This window comes from Apus apus, chromosome 8 (assembly GCF_020740795.1).
Source record: "Apus apus isolate bApuApu2 chromosome 8, bApuApu2.pri.cur, whole genome shotgun sequence".
Lineage (NCBI taxonomy): Eukaryota > Metazoa > Chordata > Aves > Apodiformes > Apodidae > Apus > Apus apus.
Genome location: NC_067289.1, coordinates 15,259,031 through 15,279,917, shown reverse-complemented (window position 1 = coordinate 15,279,917; position 20,887 = coordinate 15,259,031). Strand labels below are relative to the sequence as shown.

At 44.6% G+C, this 20,887-nt stretch overlaps 1 protein-coding gene across 4 annotated transcripts in view; it reads left to right on the top strand.

The window, feature by feature from the left end:
- The window catches only part of TP63 (tumor protein p63), a 102,144-nt gene that overhangs the window by 34,137 nt on the left and 47,120 nt on the right, over window positions 1–20,887 (top strand). For 2 of the 4 annotated variants that reach the window (XM_051626697.1, XM_051626700.1), the window contains exon 4: window positions 19,469–19,723. In XM_051626697.1, the coding sequence (XP_051482657.1) occupies window positions 19,469–19,723 (255 nt within the window). Of the gene's footprint in view, window positions 1–1,449; window positions 1,626–19,468; window positions 19,724–20,887 lie in introns of those variants that run through there. The other 2 variants (XM_051626698.1, XM_051626699.1) reach the window with 2 other exon arrangements.

The window sequence follows — 20,887 nt, the reverse complement described above, 5'->3', positions numbered from 1 at the left end:
ACCTGCCGGAGACACCTCTCCCTCTCAAAACACCTGCGGGTCGGTCGCTCAGCTCCCGCGACAGGAGGGTGGGTGTTCCTGCGGGCGCTGGGCAGTCAGACACCGCTCCGCTTCCCGCCGGGGCCGCACGTACAAGTCTGAAGTGCTGTGATTAGGCTGGGAGGGCAGGCGGCCGCGCTCTGATCGGGATGTTTAGTTTCCTCTCTTCCCCCCCCCCCCCTCCCCGCCCCTTGAACAAGGTGTTTTGTTTCCCTTTGCTGGATGGCGGCTGGATCCCGCTCTTCGGGAGCCGGCGGAACGAGCCGCCTTTTGTTGGCGCGGGGCGCTGGGTGGGACGGCAGCCGCCCCTGCCCGCCGCTCTTCCCGAGGGGCTCGGGGGGAGCGGCCCGGACCCCGCAGCCGGGCACCTCTGCTCGGGACACTGAGGCAGGACGGGGGATTTTGTCTTGCTTGTTCAGAGTAAAAGCCCAGCGGGGCTGCTGTGCTCTGCCTGTTCTCCCGCTGATCCCATCTCGGCGGAGTGCTTTTCCTACCTGTCTTCTCACAGTCTTGACGTTGCTGTGGGCACAGGGTCCAAGCAGTTTCTACTGCGTAGTACCAGACACCTCCCATACATCTCAAAACCCTGAGTACCTTTGCACAAGTTGCTTTTTTATTTTTTAACATTTCCTGCTTTAGGCGAAATGATTTAAGGCTTATTGCCGTGGCGAGAGTGAGAAGCAATTGCAAAGGAGAGAGGGGAACAACGTAGCTGGAGTGATGTCCTGTGAACACGAGACTGTGACCACGGGTGAAAGCACAGATGACGGAGCATGTAGCTGGATTACGGTGCATGAAACAGTTATTGATTCTCAGAAAGCTTCTTGTGGGTTTTTGGTGGTGTTGTTTTGTGGGTTTTTTTGGTCCAAAACCTGCACGCTGCAGCAGCCAGAGGCTCAGCTGTTGTTGCTGTAGCTCTGGTCTCTGGCGTTGCATCTCGATGCCTTCCTGAACATTTTGGGCTTTGGTAGCAGCAAGCCTATGGCTGAAGAAAACTTTGGAGTCTTCTCAGAAAATAAATAAATAGACAGAAGTTTCTTTGAGCGGCTCCTTTGGAGCAACTCCATGGCTATATTTTGAGTTCCCAAACTTGCAGAAAAGTGACAGAGGAAAGTTATAATTTCCTTTCTTTTCTCTCTTTTTTTTTCATATTTTTTTCCCTATTTTTTTGTGATGGTGTTGTTGTTTCCCCCCCCCCCCCCCCCCCCCCCGCCTCTTTCCCTTCCCTTTGCTTTTTAGAGATTGGTGATAAGGAATTCTAACTACTTAATGAGCTGGGAGAGGCCTCTCTCCATTGGAGTGGAGGACTCCAGGTGGCACTTTGACAGATTGGACAGGTAAGGCAGGAGAGCCCCACCTCCTCCTCCTTGCCTATAGTTAGGTATATAAGGGAAACTTCAATTATGCAGAGAGGCACACTCCAAGTCCTGTTATCTTCCAAGTAGCATCACATATTTTTAGGGTCTTCTAGGGGGTGGGAGGTGTTTGTCAAAATCCTGGAGCCAGAAGAAAGAACAGCAGCATTGATCAATTTGACTGCTAACATGTTGTACCTGGAAAACAATGCCCAGTCCCAGTATAGCGAGGTAAGGATTCTAGGTTTGAGCTATCATGTCTTTAATATATTTTATTCTGAGTGATCGCATGCAGTTTCTTCACCCCTCTAGTCCTGAAGTTAGGTTGCAATATAGTTCTGCTTTTTGAAACTTTTGCACTTTATAGTGGGAAGCAGAGTTTGCTGGATTAGATACTGGAATGAGAGTGAATTTTGAATCTTTACATTTGGGACAGCAAATATATTTTGGAGACCTTGCTCCACCAAACTTGATTTTCTTTCATTGGAGAAACAAGGCAAAGCAGTTGTGTGCTGTGGCGATGCACACAGGTTGCTGGAGCAGTCTGAAGAGGGTTTGTATAGGCTGCATTATAACTCTTTTACTAGTCTTCTATTGCCAAAATTGCTGCTTGTTGTTAAAAGTGGGTGGTATCTAGGAAATAACAACCAAAAGAAAGGCATTATAAACCCCTTCTTAGGCTACCTTTTTAAGTAAAATAATACTAAAACAAAAGTTCTCTGCTGCAGATGTGTCCACACCAATAGCTCTTTTACTCAGTGCTGTGAATATCTAGCCTTATGACTTGCAGCAGCAGCAGCAGGATATTTTATACACGGTGTTTGTCTAAGTGTACAACGTGAGGATGAACGTGTGTACAGCGGATACATTTTGCTTTCTACAGTCCTTTGCACTGTGTGAGCACAAGTGGAATGCAAAGTTCAGATGCAGTTTTGATTTGTTTTTTTGATTTATTATTATTTATTTTATTATTTTTAACCAGTCGGGTTGATGCTTTGTAAGGTGGAAGTGGATAGAATTGCCACACGCTGTGCAGATCTTTGAGGAAGTTACCTGGGGTTGAGGGAGATCTAGCGACAATCTTGGTTTACATTCCAGTGGAGACAGCAGCTGTGTTGACACTCACCAGAATGGCAGTGCAGCAAAAGCTCTGCGGGGTGTGTGTGTTCCTGCTGAAAATGCTTCAAGTGGAGGAGGGCATGGGGTACAAGACCTGAGGCAGACAGAAGCTCAGCCACTTGGAAAAGAAAACAAAATAGGAATTGCAAGGCCAAGAGCGCAGCTAGGAGATGCAATAGCTGATGTGGAAAAGCCTGTTAAAAGTACACTTGGGGTTTGCACACCTGGGGTGGTGGGTTTGTGACTTGGAGAGAGTGAGGGGTAAACTGAAACCAGTGTGCTTTCCCTGTCCCCACTTCTGCAGGGAGAGCAAACACCCAGCGTGCGCTCGGTTCCTAACTGCTGCTGCCACGCAGAAGACCCGAATTGGTGACTCTCTTTTTTTTCCTAGGTTAATTATAAACTCTTAAATGTGGAGAGATCACTTCTTGGAGTGTTTGCTCGGCGGTATTTGTCTGCTGCTATCTGATCAACTTTCGCTGAAAAGCAGTGGCGGGGCTGCCGAGTCCCTGGGGTTGACTTGCTGGGCTCATCTGTCAGGAGCGGTGCGCTCTGGAGCGTTCTCGTTCCACTTAAATGCTGCTCATCACCCTTGCTGTCAGGGGAAGGTTTTTTTTTAAAAAAAGCAAACCCTTGAGCTCTGATTTATTTTCTTCTCCCACTTTCCCCTTCTAGAATTTTAACATGGTGCACTGACTTTGTTCATCTAGCAGAGCGTTGCACGCTGGGGAAAGAAAATCCCATTAGCATTGACTTGGCTTTATTTCTGAGAAAGAGCAGACTCTTGAGAGATGGAGATTTTTTTAATGCTCAATTAAAATATATTGGTGATGATGAACCTCGCCCGTCCTAAGTTTGAAGGCAAGATGTGGGATTTGGCATGGTTTCCTTTAAAAAAAGGGGGGGAAAAAGCCAAAAAACCTCTCGATATGGAAATAGCAGTAGCAACTGGTGCTTGCAGGAGTTCAGATTTTAGTTAGAGCTTTTGCTGGATTGGGTACAAGGCACCCAAACCAACTTAGAAAAATATAATATAGACTATAGTTTGGATTTAAAAACAGGCAAAATGGAGGCGGTTTATTTTTTTTTCCCCCCCAACTGAAATAAAATTTTCAAATGGAGAGCGTGGAGTCCCCTCCCATCCAAAGCCCATTTCTCGGTGTGCTGTGCCCAGGCACCCCAGAATGCTTGCTGCCTGCTTGCAGATGCTAAACTCTACCCTCCAGACCCATCCCACAGCCTGGGAACCAGCCCTTAGGCAAGCCCCTGTGCGGGTGTCGTGGTCAGGGCAGCGAGCGAGCACCATTGCCCATGGCCTTACAGCTCCTGTAGCCTCAAACATGATGCCAGATGCCACGGTGAGATGAGAAGTTCCTCCTGAATGAGCAAAATCAGGTTGAGAAAAGCTGAGAGAGGGGAGAACAGTGTTGAAGTGAATCATGGCCCTGGAAGGCTGAAGGTGGAACCTGCCCCAACCATTTTTCCAGCTTAATCTAACCCAGCTTTTGATCTGGCTTGACTATAAGAACAATTAAGCTGTTTGTTGGCAGAGCACTGGACTTGATGACCCCGGAGATCCATTCCTTTGTGTTTATGAGTAGGAGATGTGAAAAGGAGAGAGACATTGAGGTGGTTATAATGGGGTGATGAGGAACCCTTTGGATCTCATTGTGTCTTCCTGCCTCATCTCCACATCTGGAGCTTTAGGTGTTGTCCACAAATGTTTGCGGGGGAGCATGCACAGAGTTGGGTGTGAAGGGGGTGTCTGCAAGTTTGTCCAGTCTTGTCCAACTTTCGTGGGTGCTGGGAGGGGAGGATGAGAGCGATAAAGATTCCCTTTGGGGACTCTGGATTCTTCTGCAGTTTGGCTGACATGATGATGCAGAGTTTGGAGTGTTTGCTAAAATCAAATTAAAGCATTGCCAAAAGAATAAGCACATCTTATTCAAACACTGATAAGAAATGTGTGCTGTGACTTCTGATTATATCCTTCAGCCTTCCTGAAGATCTTCCTGCTCTTTGTGGGAGAGAGAAAAATGAAAGAATCTCTTTCTGTTAAGATTTTTATCATAGTTTTGGGAGGGGATTGGGGGAAACTAGTTCTATACTAAAGCATCTTGTGCTCTGCTTTATGATTTTTGGCAGCATTCCTTCACTCTGGAAATTAAGAAAAACTGTCTGCAGGTTGCTGCAAATATCTTTGAGGGTTTAGATAGCCTCTTCAGAAGGGTGCATTTTTGGTTTTGTTGTTCTCTTCCCTCTTAGCTTTTTTTTAATAATAATTCAGATGCATGTGTTTGAGCTGTAATTCCCTGGATGCGAGTCCATCTTCTTTGCAGGAGCAGACATTTGGGTCTCTAGGGGGACCTGGAAGGATGTTCTGTGGGAGCGAGAATATTTCTTGCATCTAATTGGGTCATCGGTTCAGCAAACATGAGTTTAAGGTTTAGGAATCTGGGAATTGAGCTGTAGCTTGGTTTTAAGCATCAGCTTTGTTGGTGTGCAGTAGAAGTGTGATTGGGGTTTATTATCCTTGCTGTCACCCTGGATTTGGCTGCAAGCCATCAAAAGAGGGCAAAGCCGTGACCACTCTGGTGCTGCTTTCCTTGGCTGGTTTGGCCACGTAGCAGTGGTCTCCCTGGCTGAATCAGGTGAAGGCTCTTCCCCTGCTGCTGCCCCTTCTCTCTGGCCCTTGGGCAAGCCTGGGACAAAGGAAGTGGTCTCTGAAGGATGCTGCATGGTCACTGTCCAGGAGAGGCTCATGTGCTCGCTTCCTAGCCTGGAAGTACCAGGGAGAAAGGCTCAACTGTGCAGTACCCTCTGCACCCCACATTTCATCCTACTCCAAGATGAAAGCACTTGGATAGCTGCTATACAAAGCCTAATGAGTTTCTCAAGGAAAGTTTTTGCTAAACCTGACGCTCTCTCCTGGTCCTTCCTCCTCCCATTTATGTGATAGTGTCTTGGCATTCTACTGGCTCCAAGTAGGCAAGAAACTCCTGATCCCAAGGAGGAAACCTCTCTCTGAGGTGTGCAGGGTTCAGGTATGAACATTGTGCATTTCAGTGACCTTTGTTTATAGAAATGGTATCAACATCCCACGTGTTTGGGCATGGTCTCATCAGGAGCAAGAAACAAGGAGATGCATTGGGGATTATGTTGCTTGACAGAGTCCAGCTGCAGTTCTTGTCCTCCATTTTTGCTGTAATGGTGCTCAAGGGACCAAAGTTTCTGTCATGTGATGTCTTCTGTGCAGACTTGTGAGGCATGTGTCTTATCCTTGGGCTGCAAAGGTCTTCTGCAAGGATGTAGAGGCTCTGTATTGCCAGGTACCTTCTTCTCTGAGAGACTTTAAAACTGCAGCCCAGTTGCAGACGTAGAGATAGAAGAGCCTAAGGTTAGATACACCTGTATCTTTTGTTCGGAGAGACCAAGTGGATGCTACTGCTCTGTTTGGGTCTGCCACTAAAGAGACTGCAGTAGTCTAGAGAGATGGGCAGCAGGAAGCTGAGACCTGCCTCTTGCCATGTTCTCCCATCTCCCAGTTAGAACAAGAGGAGCACTCTGGTGGAGAAATGTAGGGAAGGGCAAGAGCTGAATGTGTTTCCAGCAAGGATCTAACCACCTGTTGGAGCAAATTTGTAATGTCATGAATGGTCTTCTGTTGTTTCATAATAGGGTACTGTAAAATGTTGGTAGTATCAGCATTGATAGTAGAGATAATGTGACCCCCACGTTGAGCAGTGAGTCGAGGATGTTACCTGGAGAAATCCTCCCCTTTCTTTAGGGACTGGACCTCAGCAGTCTAAGGCTGTGGGTGTAGCCCAGAAAAAAAGTGATTGTAACCTGCATGTGGGTGGAAAGAATGAATGAATGTGTCTTTTAATAGCTAAAAATGAAACCTGATGATGTTCTGTCTGCCTGCACAGCTTTAACTTCTCAGTGTGCACCGTGCAATTTTCCTGCAGAAATCAGGGTAGTTTGGCTGTTCATAAAGTGTCATTACTGCTCAGTCACTCATACACGTCCTGTGGTTTGCACAGTAGTGCAGTGACACTAGGCAGCAGACTGGAAATTGCATTGCTGTTTTACAATTTTCTGTGCTCCAAATGAGGCTTAACAAGCAGTATGAAATTAGGGAGAGAGGATCTTCTTGGCTGCTGGCAGATTGTTTGCTTCATTTGGCAAGAAACTAATACTAGGTATTTTCTAGAATGAAAAGGTTTTTACTGTGAGAGATAGCAAAGAGCTGCCATTGCAGTGAGGGTGCTTTACATCTTTAAATAGTTGTGGTAACTATTAATCCATTTTTTTAAATTGGTCTCAGTTGAGACAGGATGAAAATGTACATCTACTTTCTGTTCATATTATTCCTTGTGGAATAAAAGAACTGCTGTTTTGACTGATTATTTTTACCTGTCTAATGGCTTGAATCTTCCACAATGTCACCAACACCTGAATTCTGGGATTTCTTCTGACACAAGCCCAGTTATATTATTGCGTAATTCCTTCAGGAGATCTTTGTCTTTCTTTTTACTTTGTCTTTTTTAATAACAAAGCAGCGGTTTTAAGTCAAGTGAAATTGCCTTTTTTTTTTTTTTTTTTTTTTTTTTTCTCCCTGTCCCTGATTGTTGTAGAGAATTAACAGAAGGAAGCTTTGTCTGCCTTGTCTATGTTTTCACCTATCTGGTGGTGAGCTCTGAGGGTGTGTCTGCCAAGTTATGCCTAATGGAAAGGTTTGTTTCCAGCTGCAGCTCTTTTTTTTGCAAGGCAGAAACTTCAGTAGTTCCATGAGGAAGACATGGCATCTGTAACAGGAAAGCTGTGGATGTGGGATGTGAGAGGGTGTAAACCATGTGCTTTGCACTTTTCTTTTTTTCTGGAAGACGTTGGCTATAACTAGTGGAGAAACTACTTATTTCATTATCGTGAAGGGCTGAATAAAAGCGGGTGTTGTCTGGCTCAAGGCAAATTTTAAATTCTATTTACAAAATGTTCCCACTGAAGAAAAAAAAAATCTGGAAACGCTTCAGAAAGAAGCTCTTGCACCGATGGATTTGTGCTAGACACTGTTGGGCCCTGTTATTTTTCTGGCACTGCCTCCAACGCCTCTGGAGAATGTGCAGAGTAGGCAATAAAATGAATGCAACTCTTTTAAAGTGAGGTTGCATAAATCATCAGAAAGGAGAGGAGCTTCTCACATACCAACAGCAACATACCGCTCCATCCTCTCCAGCAGAGAAGTGAGCTCAAGCTCTTTGTTGGTGCCACTTGGCCTGGATTAGTGTCAAATCACTTCTGGTATGAAGTGGAATTAAGAGGAAAATTATTTCTCTCCGAGGATGTTGGGGTTTGACTTTTTTTCACTTTTACGTGTTTCCTAGATTTTTTGCTGTCTCGGTGCTATGAGTGCCTTGCAGTCCCTTGACAACTAACCAAGGCCATGATCTTGAGTGATACGTGACCTTAGCCATGCTTAGGCAGGTGGGTGGGTCTTTCCAAGTGAATAAACTTGCTTTTCTTCAAAAACTTTCTGTTTTGGTTTGGTTTCTTTAGTTGTAGTAAATGATTTCTGCAAAATCTCCCCGTTTCAGTCTCCCAGACAGAGGTTTAAGCACAGCAAAGTCTGATGGGGAGAAGATGCTGTAACTGTCCAAGAAATTACAGACCTGCTTTCCAGTTTGGACAAACCATGGGATAAATTCTTTGTAGAGCAGCCCAGGACAGAGAGTTTGCAGGCTGTGATTTGTCGGCGAGCTACCAAGAAGGAAGTGCAGGGAAATGTAGGGGTGAACCTGTTATAAACAGGCTGTCTCCTGGGCAAGAGTCCCAAATCTTTTCTAAAGCTTAGGAGAGGCTTTCCAGGTTTAGCTTAGCTGCTTGGAATTACCATGTGCAAGAAGCGCATAGTGCAAGATGAGATGTAATTTATTTCTGTAAGGCTTCTAATACAAGGAGCAAAATCAGTTAGAAATGAATGGTCAGGAAGTCTCAGATAACGCACTGAAAGCTTGATGTTGTCAAAGTAAATTTAAGTCCTCTTTGGAAACTTTAATATAAACTTGATGATTTTATTTAAGTTACTGACCATTGTTATGAACTCCATGCATAAGCAAGCAACAAAAACATGGGATATGTGGTGTTCTGTTTGTTTGTGGCATTTTGTTGTTAATTTTATTTTTTTTTAATTTGGACTAGTTTTGAGTGATTTGGGAGTTGATCCAAGAACACTCTGTTATCTTGTATTTTTGCAAATCCCCTGCCACTGCTGTTTCACCTTAAATTTTAATGGCTCAACTAGAGGAGCAGTGTTTGAACCAGGGTGTGCATGTTAGTATCTAGAATAGATGGCTCGAGGTGTGATGTATTTCTGGGCTTGTGCTCAGTCATCTACTCTGCTTGGAAGTGGACCCAAACAGCAAGGCTGAGCGTGCTTGAAAATTAATGCATTGATTGGAGCCCAACAGCCTCTTGGGATGGATTCCAGAGTTTGGATCTGGATTAAACTTCCCCTCAAGGACTTTGGAAAGTGGTATACAAGGGGACCTGGTGAAATTTGAGATGAGTCCAACTTCCTCAAGATGGCAAGAAGATGAATGTTTTTACCAAGGGCAAGAGAGTGGGAGGAAACGCCCAGTTCAGGGAGGGAAGGGGAAATATTTTATGGTGGGGTAGTGTCTGGGAATGAAAGGGATGGATTGTGTCTCAGCAGATACGAATCTTTCCGTTTTAATCCACATCTAGGAAGTAAATACAAAGAATCTTGCCGACTTCTGGGAACAGGGAGAGGGAGGAGGTGCAGCTTAGGGCTTTTCGGTGATGCTGCTGAAGCAGAAATCCCTGTGCTGCAGAGCTGGACTCTGGCTGCCTCAGGGATCTGATCATAGGGCTGGCGCGCGGTGCCTTGAGAGCCGAGGGAACAGAACAACAGGAATAGGTGGATGCCCTCTCTCAGCCCGTAGCTTTGTTGGACTTCAGCATGCTGCCAACAACAGTGTCAAGTCAGCAAGTGGATTTCTGCTGCATGGGGAATGACTGAAAGTATTTAATGGTTTTGCTTGTGGTTTTTGCTTGGTTTTTGTTGGGAATGTTTTTTGTTTAAGTAACATCGTGACATCTTCATGCATCGCAACATTTTTTTGGGGGGTGTGATTGCTCAAATAAAATAATAAAATTCTGATTGCTCTCTAAAATTTGGATTCTGTAGGTTTATATCTTGGATCCTCAATAGCCTCTGCAAGCCTTTACTGTGATTTCTCACTGCTGCAGTTTCACTCTGTGTTTTATCCATATCATACAAATTGACTCCATCATGAACACTGGTGGTGACTGACTAGTACTAAATAGATCAGTAAATCTCCCTCCACTCTCTTTCAGCAGTAGGTAAGTGTGCAAGGATTTCTTAAAAAACCAACTAGAACATACACTGGCTAGGTGTGATCTAGTATTTTGCAAAGAGGAAACTAATCCTTGAGTATTAAGCTGGGAAAGCTGTTGAGAAGAGCCTTTGCCCGCTGTGCTGTGTATCTGAAAGGAACTGTGAATGGTCATGTTCGAGGGGCAGGGAGTTTAACGTGGTATTGGCTGGAAATTAGCAGGCATGTTACCCAAAAAATCTGTAAGAACCCCTCTCTGGCTATGGAAATCACATGCAGTCAGGGTAACTGTGGGGATAAGTGGCTAGAAATTCCTTGCAGTTAGCTTAGCTAACTTGCTTGTTGCAAGAAGCAACCACTAGAATTACAGAAGGTCTCTTTGAGCAAACAGTGTTTCTGTCTGACAGTGTGAGTGATTCTACATAAAAAAATGCATCTGTCAGCTTCTTAATTTGGATAGTGAAAGGTCTGTCCAGCTGAGTACCTCAAATGTAGATCTCCAAAGCTGTGCCTTGTAATAAGTGACAGCGGCACCATGTGTCATAGTGCTTGCTGAAGTCAGCAGTATAGGGAGTGAGGTACTGGAAAATGGGTTTGTTTGTGCTGTTAGTCATTGGAGGGCTCGTACCAGAGAGCCTTGTGGAAATCCTGGCTGTGCCAAATATGTGATAACATGATTAAAATGGTTGGGGGAGATTCTCGATGGTTTTAAGGCTCATGGAGTGAAGTCACTGTAGAAGGAGCAGTGCCTTTGAATGCACGTTGTGTCTGTATGGACACATGTGCCCCCACCCCTCCCTCAAAGACCAGCTTTTGGGTCTGGTGCGTGCACAGCCTGGCATCTTTGGAAAAAATCAAGTAAAACTCCAGCTCTTCTCTTGGGCGCAGGTTGCAGCAGCAATGTGAAGCTGTATTTCTGATGTGTACTGCAGAGGGAGGGTAGTTGGGATGGTCTCAGGGCTTTGTGTGTGCTGCTGTACTGAACCCCAGCAACCTTGGGTGCAGGTCAGGAGCTCCTTTAATATGCAAAAAGAAGTGTTGGAAGGCAAAGCCCTGCCTCTTTTGTTTTCTGCAGTTGGGGCATAATCAGAATTTGGCAGCCAGTCATCTTGACTCCCCACTTAATCTTGAAAGCTTCTCAGTTGATGGTGCTGCTTGGGTCTGCTGTTTGGTGTCTCAGGTTTTTCAGAACATGATCCAGGAGTTTTCTCACCTGATTTGGACAGATGAAATGGGCAAAGACAATAGAAAACCTAGTAGATCTTCCTTTTAATCTATAGGGACTCTTGTGCTGCAATGTAATCCTTTTCCTTTGCTTGCTCTGACTTGTTTGAATTTGCCCTTTGCCCTCCTATAACTCTTATGAATTCTTATATTCCATAGTTGCACCACGCTTCAAAGAGTGGGTGTGGGGGGTTTATGTGTGTGGCTTTTTTTCTTTTTCTTTTTTTTTGTGTATGTTAACTGCTTGACTTATTTAACTTGTAGATGATCTGAGTTTCTTGTTCCCACTAAAATGCTACCTAACTGGAGTATTTTACCTTAGTGTCTGAATGCTGGCGTGGTTTTATTTTATTGAGCATAATGATGAATTTGAGAGCTAACTTCAACTCCTGGTCCTATCCTGACCCTGATTATTCATTGTCTCTGTGCCCTGTGGCCATACTTTGGTGGTTACAGTGTCTGTAGCCTTTCACTGTGGATGATGCACAGATATCCTGTCCAGCCTAGTGCTGCCCTCTCAACACAATAAAATGCTGCATGTCTGAAGTGGCTGATAACCATCGATGGTTACCATCCAGTTAAGAGCTCAAGAAATGAGGCAGCTTTAATCAACCACTGGAGTTTTCCTCTCCAGTCTCTGCTTCTCCCACCCACCTCCCTCTTTGTATTTTAATTGGTTTCTCTTATATTTAAAGATTTTATATTTTTTAACCCAACTTCTCACTATTGCTGTACAAACTCCACACGTAAGAATCGTGGGCACTCAGCCGAGCAGTGATCCTACAGTTATTCTCAGCTTCTGAAATTAGGCAAAATTGCTGAAGTCTTGGAGTCTCTTTCTCGTTTTCCTGATGTAGGTCTTTGTCTTCAGTTGTGTTTACATGTCTTGGGAGTGTGAGGGGCTACCTTTCCAAATCGTCAGTACTTTGTGGCTCTTCAGATCTTTGTTGACATTGTGTTGTCCAGCTCGTAACAGGAGAACACAGAAAACACTTGGCCTCTGTTTTAGTTTTAGGAAGCTGAGTGTTTAGGTTATTAATCAACTTGCTTTAAGATCATGGAGTTCTGATGTCTCATGACATTGTATGATTTTCTTTTTTTTTTCTTTTTTTGTTTTCTCTCTGTTTTTATGTTTTCCAGTTCCGTGTCAAATAAGAGCTGTGCACAAACTCAGAGTAAAGAAATGACTGTCTGTGTGCAGGGGAGTGGATTGAGGACTTTTCCTGTTTTAAACTGTCTCAGTTTTCAAAATAACTAAGCATAGCCTAGATACTCTAATGAAAGCCTGCATAAGATGGACTGACTTTCAGAAAATAATTTTTTTTTTTTTTTTATGTAGGGAGACCTCAAGAGCTCAATTCAGAATTATTTATTTTCATTAAAAACCTAAATTCCAGCTCTAGGGAAGTAAATGGTATCTTTTAATATACATTGGAAAATACTTAGGAATACTTACACAATGTAGGGTGTCCAGACTTAGTATTTGTGTGAAGTGGGATGCACTGTCACTCTGATAATCCTCGAATTAGACAAGCTCTTTTACGTGAACCTGTGGCAGGTGGTAGGAGTCAGGAATTACAGGCATTCCTGCTTTGGGCTGTGCTTGTTTTAAAAGGCACCCTGCTTCTGGCTGAAAAATACCTCTTGCTGAGTTAAATGAATTAACCAAGGGGCAAAACTCAAAGTTTAGCTAAAAAAGAAAACAATTACAGAATTACAGCTGGGGGGGACAAGACGACTCTGAAGCTTACAGCCTTTATGGGTGAACAGAAACTTGCCCTCATGCTGCTTTTAATGGATTTGTCTTATTCTCCAAGCCTACAACTGCCTGCATTTGTGGACTTTAACTTGAACAAGAAATTCTGCTGAGTTCAACAGAACTATGTTGCAGTGAAAACACGTGGGCTGCAGCCTTACTGGGTATGGCTCTTAAAATTGTGCTGCATGTGTAAACCCAAAGGGTGTAGATGTGGCATGACGTGCAGACTGGAATAGCTAATCCCAGTTAAAATCATCCAGACTTTCCTCCCAGAATACAAACCATAGTGTTTTCAAGTGTGATGGTGTGCATTTGCAAGGGACTGATGTGCCCTGATTTCTCCAGTTCAGCACATGCAGTGAGTGGTCTACCAAGCTGGCTGGGGCTGATGGGCGGCTCTGCTGTAAGGAAAGGGATGCTGTGTGAAGTAGGCAGAGCAGGCAGTTTTTTAAGCTTACATATCTGAACTTTAAACATGGTGGGAATTATTTCAGTTTGTCACTTAACGTTGGGCTGTGTTTTTTTTTAAGGGTGATGGAAAGAAGTTTTTATTTAGTTTCTTTTTCTTATTATTTTTCCCCTGCCCCTTCCCCCCAGTTGGGTGAAATGAAGGACTGTGTTTTCTTTAGGTTATGCTTTATGTTTTTAGGTTGTGTTGGAAGATGTCCAGGTAACCTGCTGGGGTTATCTTGCTACTTAACATGAAATACCTGTGCAGGACAATTGCAAAGAGAGAGATAGATGTATACACATGCACACTTTTTTTTTTCAATTTTTTTTTTTTTTTTTTACAGAAGGTTTGCCCACTTTGGAAGAGGAGCATTTTTCTTATTATTATTTAATTTCATTTCTTACAATTACTGTGGTCATGTTTATTGCATAGTACTGTAGTTCTCAAATAGATCCCTTTCAAAATAATACAGACAGTATGCAGAAATATTTTTACTCCCTGCTTCCAGGTGGGATTGAGCTGAGGAGGTGTTAAATGTTTGGTTGAGTGGCAGTGGGCCTAAAAACCAGGACAGGAGTTACTGAGTCCAGAGACTCTTCCAGTCCAACGTACTCCATTACACTGGGAACCTGTGATGCTACAGAGATGTGAAAAAGCAATGACACAACAGTAAAATTGCTGAAATCAGATTGATTTGTTATAGCATTAAAAGCCATGACACATGGTAATTAGGAGCTTAGGAGCTACAGTGCCTGGGAACCTATCTTGGTAATTGTTGATACCTTTGGTTCAACCAAAGTTATTTGCTCCCTCGCTCTTCACATTGAGTACATGGTGCACATTATAATTTTATCTGTGGGCTTCCCAGGGTTTGATGTGTTTAGCTACACAGTAGCTCTGGGGAAAAAGCCCTTCAAAACAGGCCTACAGGATTTGTTTCCATTTTAGAAATAGAGCTTGGGGAGTGCAGAGGCTGAGAGACCTTCTACTGGTGCTCTGCAGGGACCTGGACCTGACCTGGGGTTGAAATGACTGTGCACCTCTTCCCTTCCTGGCGTGGAGGGGACCAGAGCCATGTCCAAACTGAGCTTGTTCCTCCTGAAAGGAGCGCAGTCTAGACGTACGTGAACCGAGTGGAAAGTCTGACGCATTAAGTTTTTCAGCCTCTTTTTTTCTTTGTCTTTTTTTTTGTCTATGAGAAAAGAGGCTAGAGGTGCAAACCAAATCACACCTTTCATGGTGATGAGTGAGTTTGATATCTCTTTCGGCTTCAGCCCTGATCTTAGCTGAGGGGCATGGGTGGAGCCCTTTATTTCTTGGCACTTCTTTGTGATGGCACAGGCAGTGCACCTACATTGGGTATTGTATCAGCTGCCTTCTGAGCAACTGGCAAAGCTTCAGAGTCTTGTAGTCAGCAATATCTTGATTAATAACTACGATAGAAGCCCTTTTGTTGAGCTTAAATGCTTTATTTCTACCTACTGAAATCCTTTGCTAGGAAGATTTGAAAACCTAGATCGATTTAAACCTTTCTTGATACATTTTAAGTGTCTGTCTTCTGATTTGGACAGGCATCGAGCACTCTGGAAAACATTTATCCTACTGCTCTTAAGAGAACTGTTCTCCAGCAGGAATCTGAATCTTTCCCTGGTCCAGCACTGAAATATTGCTGGAAGCTGGTTCTTACTAGTCCTATAAATGGTACATCAGTTGTGATGCAGTGAAGGACAAAGCACAAAATTAGCCAAGTGCCCTGCAAAATCTTCCTGTTGCTAACAACCATTGTAGTTTGTTTCATAATCTCCTATCTTAGGAGAATAAACACCAGTGGTGGTGTTTTGAAAAGCTTTTTGAGTAGCTGGACAATGCTCTTGAGCCATATAAATCCAGTGGTGAAAAGTAAAACTTTGCTGGTACATGAGCACAGCATAGATGCACATTTTTTGGAGATAACTGAGAAGTGTTTTGCTGGGGTGGAAGCATCTAGATGTTCTACACCCAAAGATGGTAACTTTTCCTTTATTTTCTCAAGTGTAGAAACTCTCAAAACTTTCTCTGAAATGTTTGTAACTTAGGGCAGTTAACAGCTGGAGCTGTGTATTTTAGGGGATTTCTGGTGTGGAAGTCCCCTTGAGAACTGTTCTTCACTTACGTTACTTCCTTTGTGCTGGGGGTCTCTTTGCAGATCTATCTCGTAACTTTATCAGTTAACATGATGGGCTTAAAAGCAGGCTATGGCTGAAGAAGAGGGTGTGGGTTCTTGATGCAGTGCAGGGTAAGAAAGGGCCAGTTTGGGTGGGCTGTGCAATCTTCCCCGGCGCATCAGCTCTGCCGTGCCTGGTGGAGCATGTGCATTGCCCTCTGCTGGCAGGTGCCCTGGAGCTGCTGGGGTCAGGTGGCTTCCTGCCTGAAGTTGTCCACGGTGTTTGTTAGGAAGATCTGTCCTCCCAACAGCAGAATCATGATTAAACAGTTCTGCAGTTTTCAGTCAGGTTTTCATTCGGCAGCCTCTCTGCTGAAACCATGGCTTTCCTAATTGCGAAGCGTGAGTTAGCATGAAAACCTGAAAGTGAAGCTGATGGGATGCAGGAAGTGAAACTGATGGTTCAGGATACATTATTGAAACAATGTTCCAAAATAGTCTAAGATCTAATTGTAGTTCTCTAATTATTTGCAGTTAAAGTTGCCTGAAGGTTTTTGTAATGCCTCAGCAATATTAATAGTTTCAGAAACTTCGTGGAGGGAACAAAATAGAGAACAAAGGCACTGAAAATTAGATGATCTGTTCTTTCAGCTTTGCGTGCATTTATCTTCTTTCCACCAAATAACATTCTTCTTCTGCCAGGAAGGGAGTAGATCCTGCAGTTTAAAACAACCCTGCAGCAAAACTCAAGCATGTGCGAAAATCTGGGCTTCCAACCTGGCAAGAATTGCTTTCTGAATTACACGCTGTTGTGTTTAGTTCCGTAAATGGTGCAGTGAGGCTGTGTGTGTGCTGATACACACCCTGCAGACCCTCCCGGGGGGCAGTGCCCCACAGATGTGCCCGCAGCCCCTCACTCTTTGTTCTCCCCGTGGGGCCAAGGAGGGGGGGGGGTGGGAGTGGGAGGGGTTTTTTGCGACCATCCGGAGCTGCTGTGGGGCTGAATTCCTGCGTGTGCCTTCCCGGGGCCTGCTGCCCCTCTAATTGTTGTGTTGTCAGAAGGCGTGTGCCTCCCAAAGCCTTATCTGATTCCTCCAAAAGCCTTGCAAGCAATTCAGATGTTGACCCCTTGAGCGCAAACAAGCCGCCTGCCTCGGGGCGTAGCTGCGAGACGAGGGTTGGTGCTCGTGTCTGTGTGTGCAAACCCGGCTGGCTTTGTCACCGAGGATGGAGCACCTGCCTGGGGAGGGGAACAAGGGGCCAGGGAAGGTGAAAGGCTGGTGGGACTTGGAGGGGGAGAAGCGGAGTCCAACAGCTGCTTGTGTCAGCGCGGGGATAAGTGCAAGGAGATTAATAGTTATTTAAAGAGCAAATGGGGACATGGCATTCAGCTGTGGCATGCGAGGGTATAAATGTGGTGGAATGGCTGCTCTGCTGGTAACATTTAGACAGATGGTCCCTGGACTGAAAGGAATGAAAAGAATCTTTGATTCTCTTAAGAATATCTTAAATTTTAATAGGACACTTTTTTTTTTAAGTTGTCTTCGAGGCAGCACCTTCAGTGTTTCCAGACTGTGCTGTCTTGTTAACGCCAACTGCCCGTTTGGCTGTTTTTCTCCATCATTTTAAGAAGCCTGGGATTAGAGGGAATAGTTTTAAGTGAAAGCTGAAACACTATTGTTTTGCTGTTTGTATGTCTGAGCTGGTTTAGGAGACTGTTTTCATTACAGCCATCTTTTCATCATCCTGCTGGTTAGGGAGTGTGTCTGATGCTAATCTCCATGAGAAATGAAACAACTGAGCGATATTTCTGTATTTTTTAGAAGTCTTCAGGTCTTATTAGGATATTCCGGGGTAGGAGGGCAGGGAGGTTTGTGGGGTTTTTTTGACTAAATACAAAAATTACTGAGCAGGAAAAAGATTGCTGCAGTACACCAGCTTTCTGGCTCTTCCCATACAGAATTAGCCTCAAGGGCAAACGTGTACCGAACGTCCATTAAGTAGATCTTGGTTGGCTGAATTGCCTGCAGGAGATGAGACATAACTGTCATCTCCATTGCCAAAGCTGCGATCTCCTTTTGGAGAAGAACAGCCACTCTGGATTGCTTTCTCCTGTATCAGCTATTTAGCATGCTTTGAGTCCAACTGCAGATACTGGCTTCCCCATCTAACAGGGGTGCTGGGCATCTATAATATCCCGGCTGCTATAGATGGGTAAACTGAGGCAGGGAGGGTAAATGACTAACCTGAGGCAACACAGAGAGTCACTGGTTCACCCAGGATTAAGACTCAATATGTAATTGCTTTTATTACTCCTCTGCCTGAAGGCCTCAGACAAAATGGAGGCCCATTAAGCAGAGTGCTTTTTACATAGTGAGGAGCAATCCTTGCCCTGCAGACTTTGTTGCCTGAAGTAGGGTGGAGGGGGAGGTGAGGTGGCTTGCCCAAGAACACAGTGTGTCACTGGCAGAGCAAGGGAGGGAACCAGCTCTCCCTTTTCTCTGCAGACCATCACAGCTCCCAAAATCAAGTCCCATGTTCAGTTTTCCCATCAGATCTTCTCCCTCCCATCATGGTTTGTATTAGCAAGCTGATCAATCTCTGGAAAGTCTGATGTGCCTTGGTGACTCAACAGCTCAACTTGGGCTTTTAATTAAAACCCCATAAAACATCAGCCTCTACCAGAAAGACAGAGACAGAAACCTAAAGAAGGGTTCTATTTGGTGGCTCAGATTTCTGTACCACCTCCTCTTCTGGAAGGACAGCTGGGAGTGTGAAGTGTTTGGGTGTAGGGAGGACACATCATCCTTGCAAAGGGACCAGCCTGTTTTCCCCCGTAGCTGAAATGACTGGAGAAAACTGGGTGTTAAATGGGTTGTCCAAGGTCTCTGGAAAGCTCAGCAGGTATCTTTTGCCATTCCTTTTCAGGTCGTTGTAAGAGTGATGATGTGCTTGAAGCTTCGTTAGGATTGGTGAGGGATGAGTATCAGGAAACTTTTTTGTTGCAGGTTTTGCTGTTAGTGCTCTGACTCAGGGAAGCATTGTTACTTGGTTGATAAAACAAAGTTGTCTCTAGAAAAGGAGCAACTGTTGGAAAGAAGAGGGGAGTCTGGAGCAGACTGGCTGAAGTACTGAGAAATACATGAGCTTGATGGCTCTGGAGGGGATTGAAGACGTAAGGTGGGGAGGGGCATGACTTGCTTGGATGCCTGAACAAGGGGAAGAGCCAGAGTCAGCTGCTGACCATAGATCCGAGGGTGTGTATGTTCCTGGGTGATCTCAGAGCTGCTGGTGTTGGATACCACAAACCTTTTGGATACAGCTCCCTCAAAGCTGGGCACAAACGGTGTCCTCTGGACACACACAGGGATGAAACTATGTGTACCTGGCTGAACCCCATGTACTGTTTGCCTGCTGCCCTGTCTCCATGGCCAGGGTTGGGTCCTTTGGAGGAACAAAAGATTGCAGTAGTTGTGTAACTCACTCTCCCCAGAATACTTTCCCAGCTTCCAACTGTTTGTGGTTCAGAGTTTTATAATTGGTTATGATGCTTTGCTGGATTTTTCTGCAGCAGAAAATGTCCGGTGCCTTTTGGAACATAGTTAGGCTTTTAGTATAAGCAGCATTTGTGTGGCAGAAAATCCATGTTTATTTGTAGTCTTTGTGATGAACCACTATGTGTGTGTTTAAAACTAAATCCTGCTCAATATGTTCTTTTGTCCCCCAACTCCTCTATTAAGAGAGCATGTAAATTAATTTCCTGTTTGCTTTTTTCTGATATTGTTTAGGAATTTATCCACTTCTGTCACACTGCGTTCCATTTCTCTCCTCGTTGTCTCTTTTCCGGGCCGTTGGTCTCCTGTGTGGCTGTGAGAAGGTTTACTTCTTTCTCTTTCAGCCCCTCTTGTAAAATGGTGTCTATCTTTTGCAAATCTCCCTCCTCTTGGTGTGACACGTTTGATGGTGCTTCTCTAACGCCTCTGTGTGTCTCCTTGCCTCTAGCCGCAGTACACGAACCTGGGGCTCCTGAACAGCATGGACCAGCAGATCCAGAATGGCTCATCCTCCACCAGCCCCTACAACACGGAGCATGCACAGAACAGCGTCACGGCCCCCTCGCCTTACGCCCAGCCCAGCTCAACTTTTGATGCCCTCTCGCCCTCCCCAGCCATCCCTTCCAACACAGACTACCCAGGACCTCACAGCTTCGACGTATCATTTCAACAGTCCAGCACCGCAAAGTCAGCAACGTGGACGGTAAGGACACAGCATCGCTTTGCTTCTTCTCTGGCTCTGGTCCTCTTGCCACTGGTGACATGATTCATGTGATACATATCCAGGCTTGTGCAAGAATGGAGTGACCTGTGTCCTTTTCAGGGCATGATATGTCATGCAGAAGGGAGAGATTTATCTTGGCTGCTCTAGGAGGGTGTGGTGGGAATTTAACCCTCAACAATATCACTAAATCCCAGGTGAATAAAATGCCTTGCAAAAAGATCATCGTCTAAAGGCAGCGTGTGATGAAACAGTGGCTCTCCGTTCGGGTCAAGGAGGTGTGCTGGAGTAAAACATGGGGTGGGCATAAGCATGGCTGCAGTGCTGCCCTTTGCTTTCTTCAGCATCCATGGGTTTGGGAGAGGTTTGGCCATGCCAGCAGGATGGAGGTGGTGCTCTCTGCTCTGACCTGTGGAATATGGGGCTTTCTCATTCTCCATGTCCTTCCCCTCTTACAGCTGGTATGGGAACTCCAGTGTCACCAGCTCAGGTTAGGCATGTGGTATCTGGGTTGTCTGCATTTTATTTTCTTTTTTTCCTTTTTCAGGTTTTATTTCTTTTACTTAATTCTCTGCTCTTGCTGTCAGAATAATCTCTTATTAAAAAAACAAGCAAACAAACAAACAAAAAAACCCAAAACCAACAAGTATGGAGCTTGGAACTCGAAGGACAGCTCTTGATTTTTAGTATTGCTGCTTTGATTGTTCAAGGACTCAGCACTGCTGGAGCTGTACGTCCTGTTGCGCTTTAAGGCTCTAAAGTAGAGAGATGTTTGTAGTGGAGAATATTAGTGTCTTAAAGATGTTCAATACTTGCCTTTCTCTCCTTCAGATCCTTGGAGTAGGTCCGGTGAATAATGTCGTCACACTACCTGAATGAAAGCAGGGAATATATTTTTTTAACTTAAAAGAAAAAAAATATCCTTTTTACCAAAATCTGAGAGTTGGTTTTCTTCTTTTAATCTGAGAAACTACTTCATCTCAAATTAAATACAATCTAGCAGGAATTGCAACTAACAAGCTCCCAAACACTGCTGCCAGCAAAGCAGCAGAGCCCGTATATTCCACTGTGGAAAAAGATGCCAGATGATAATAAATCACTGTAAGTTTGCATTCTTTATATTTTAAAAGCCTTTTGCAGTAAAAT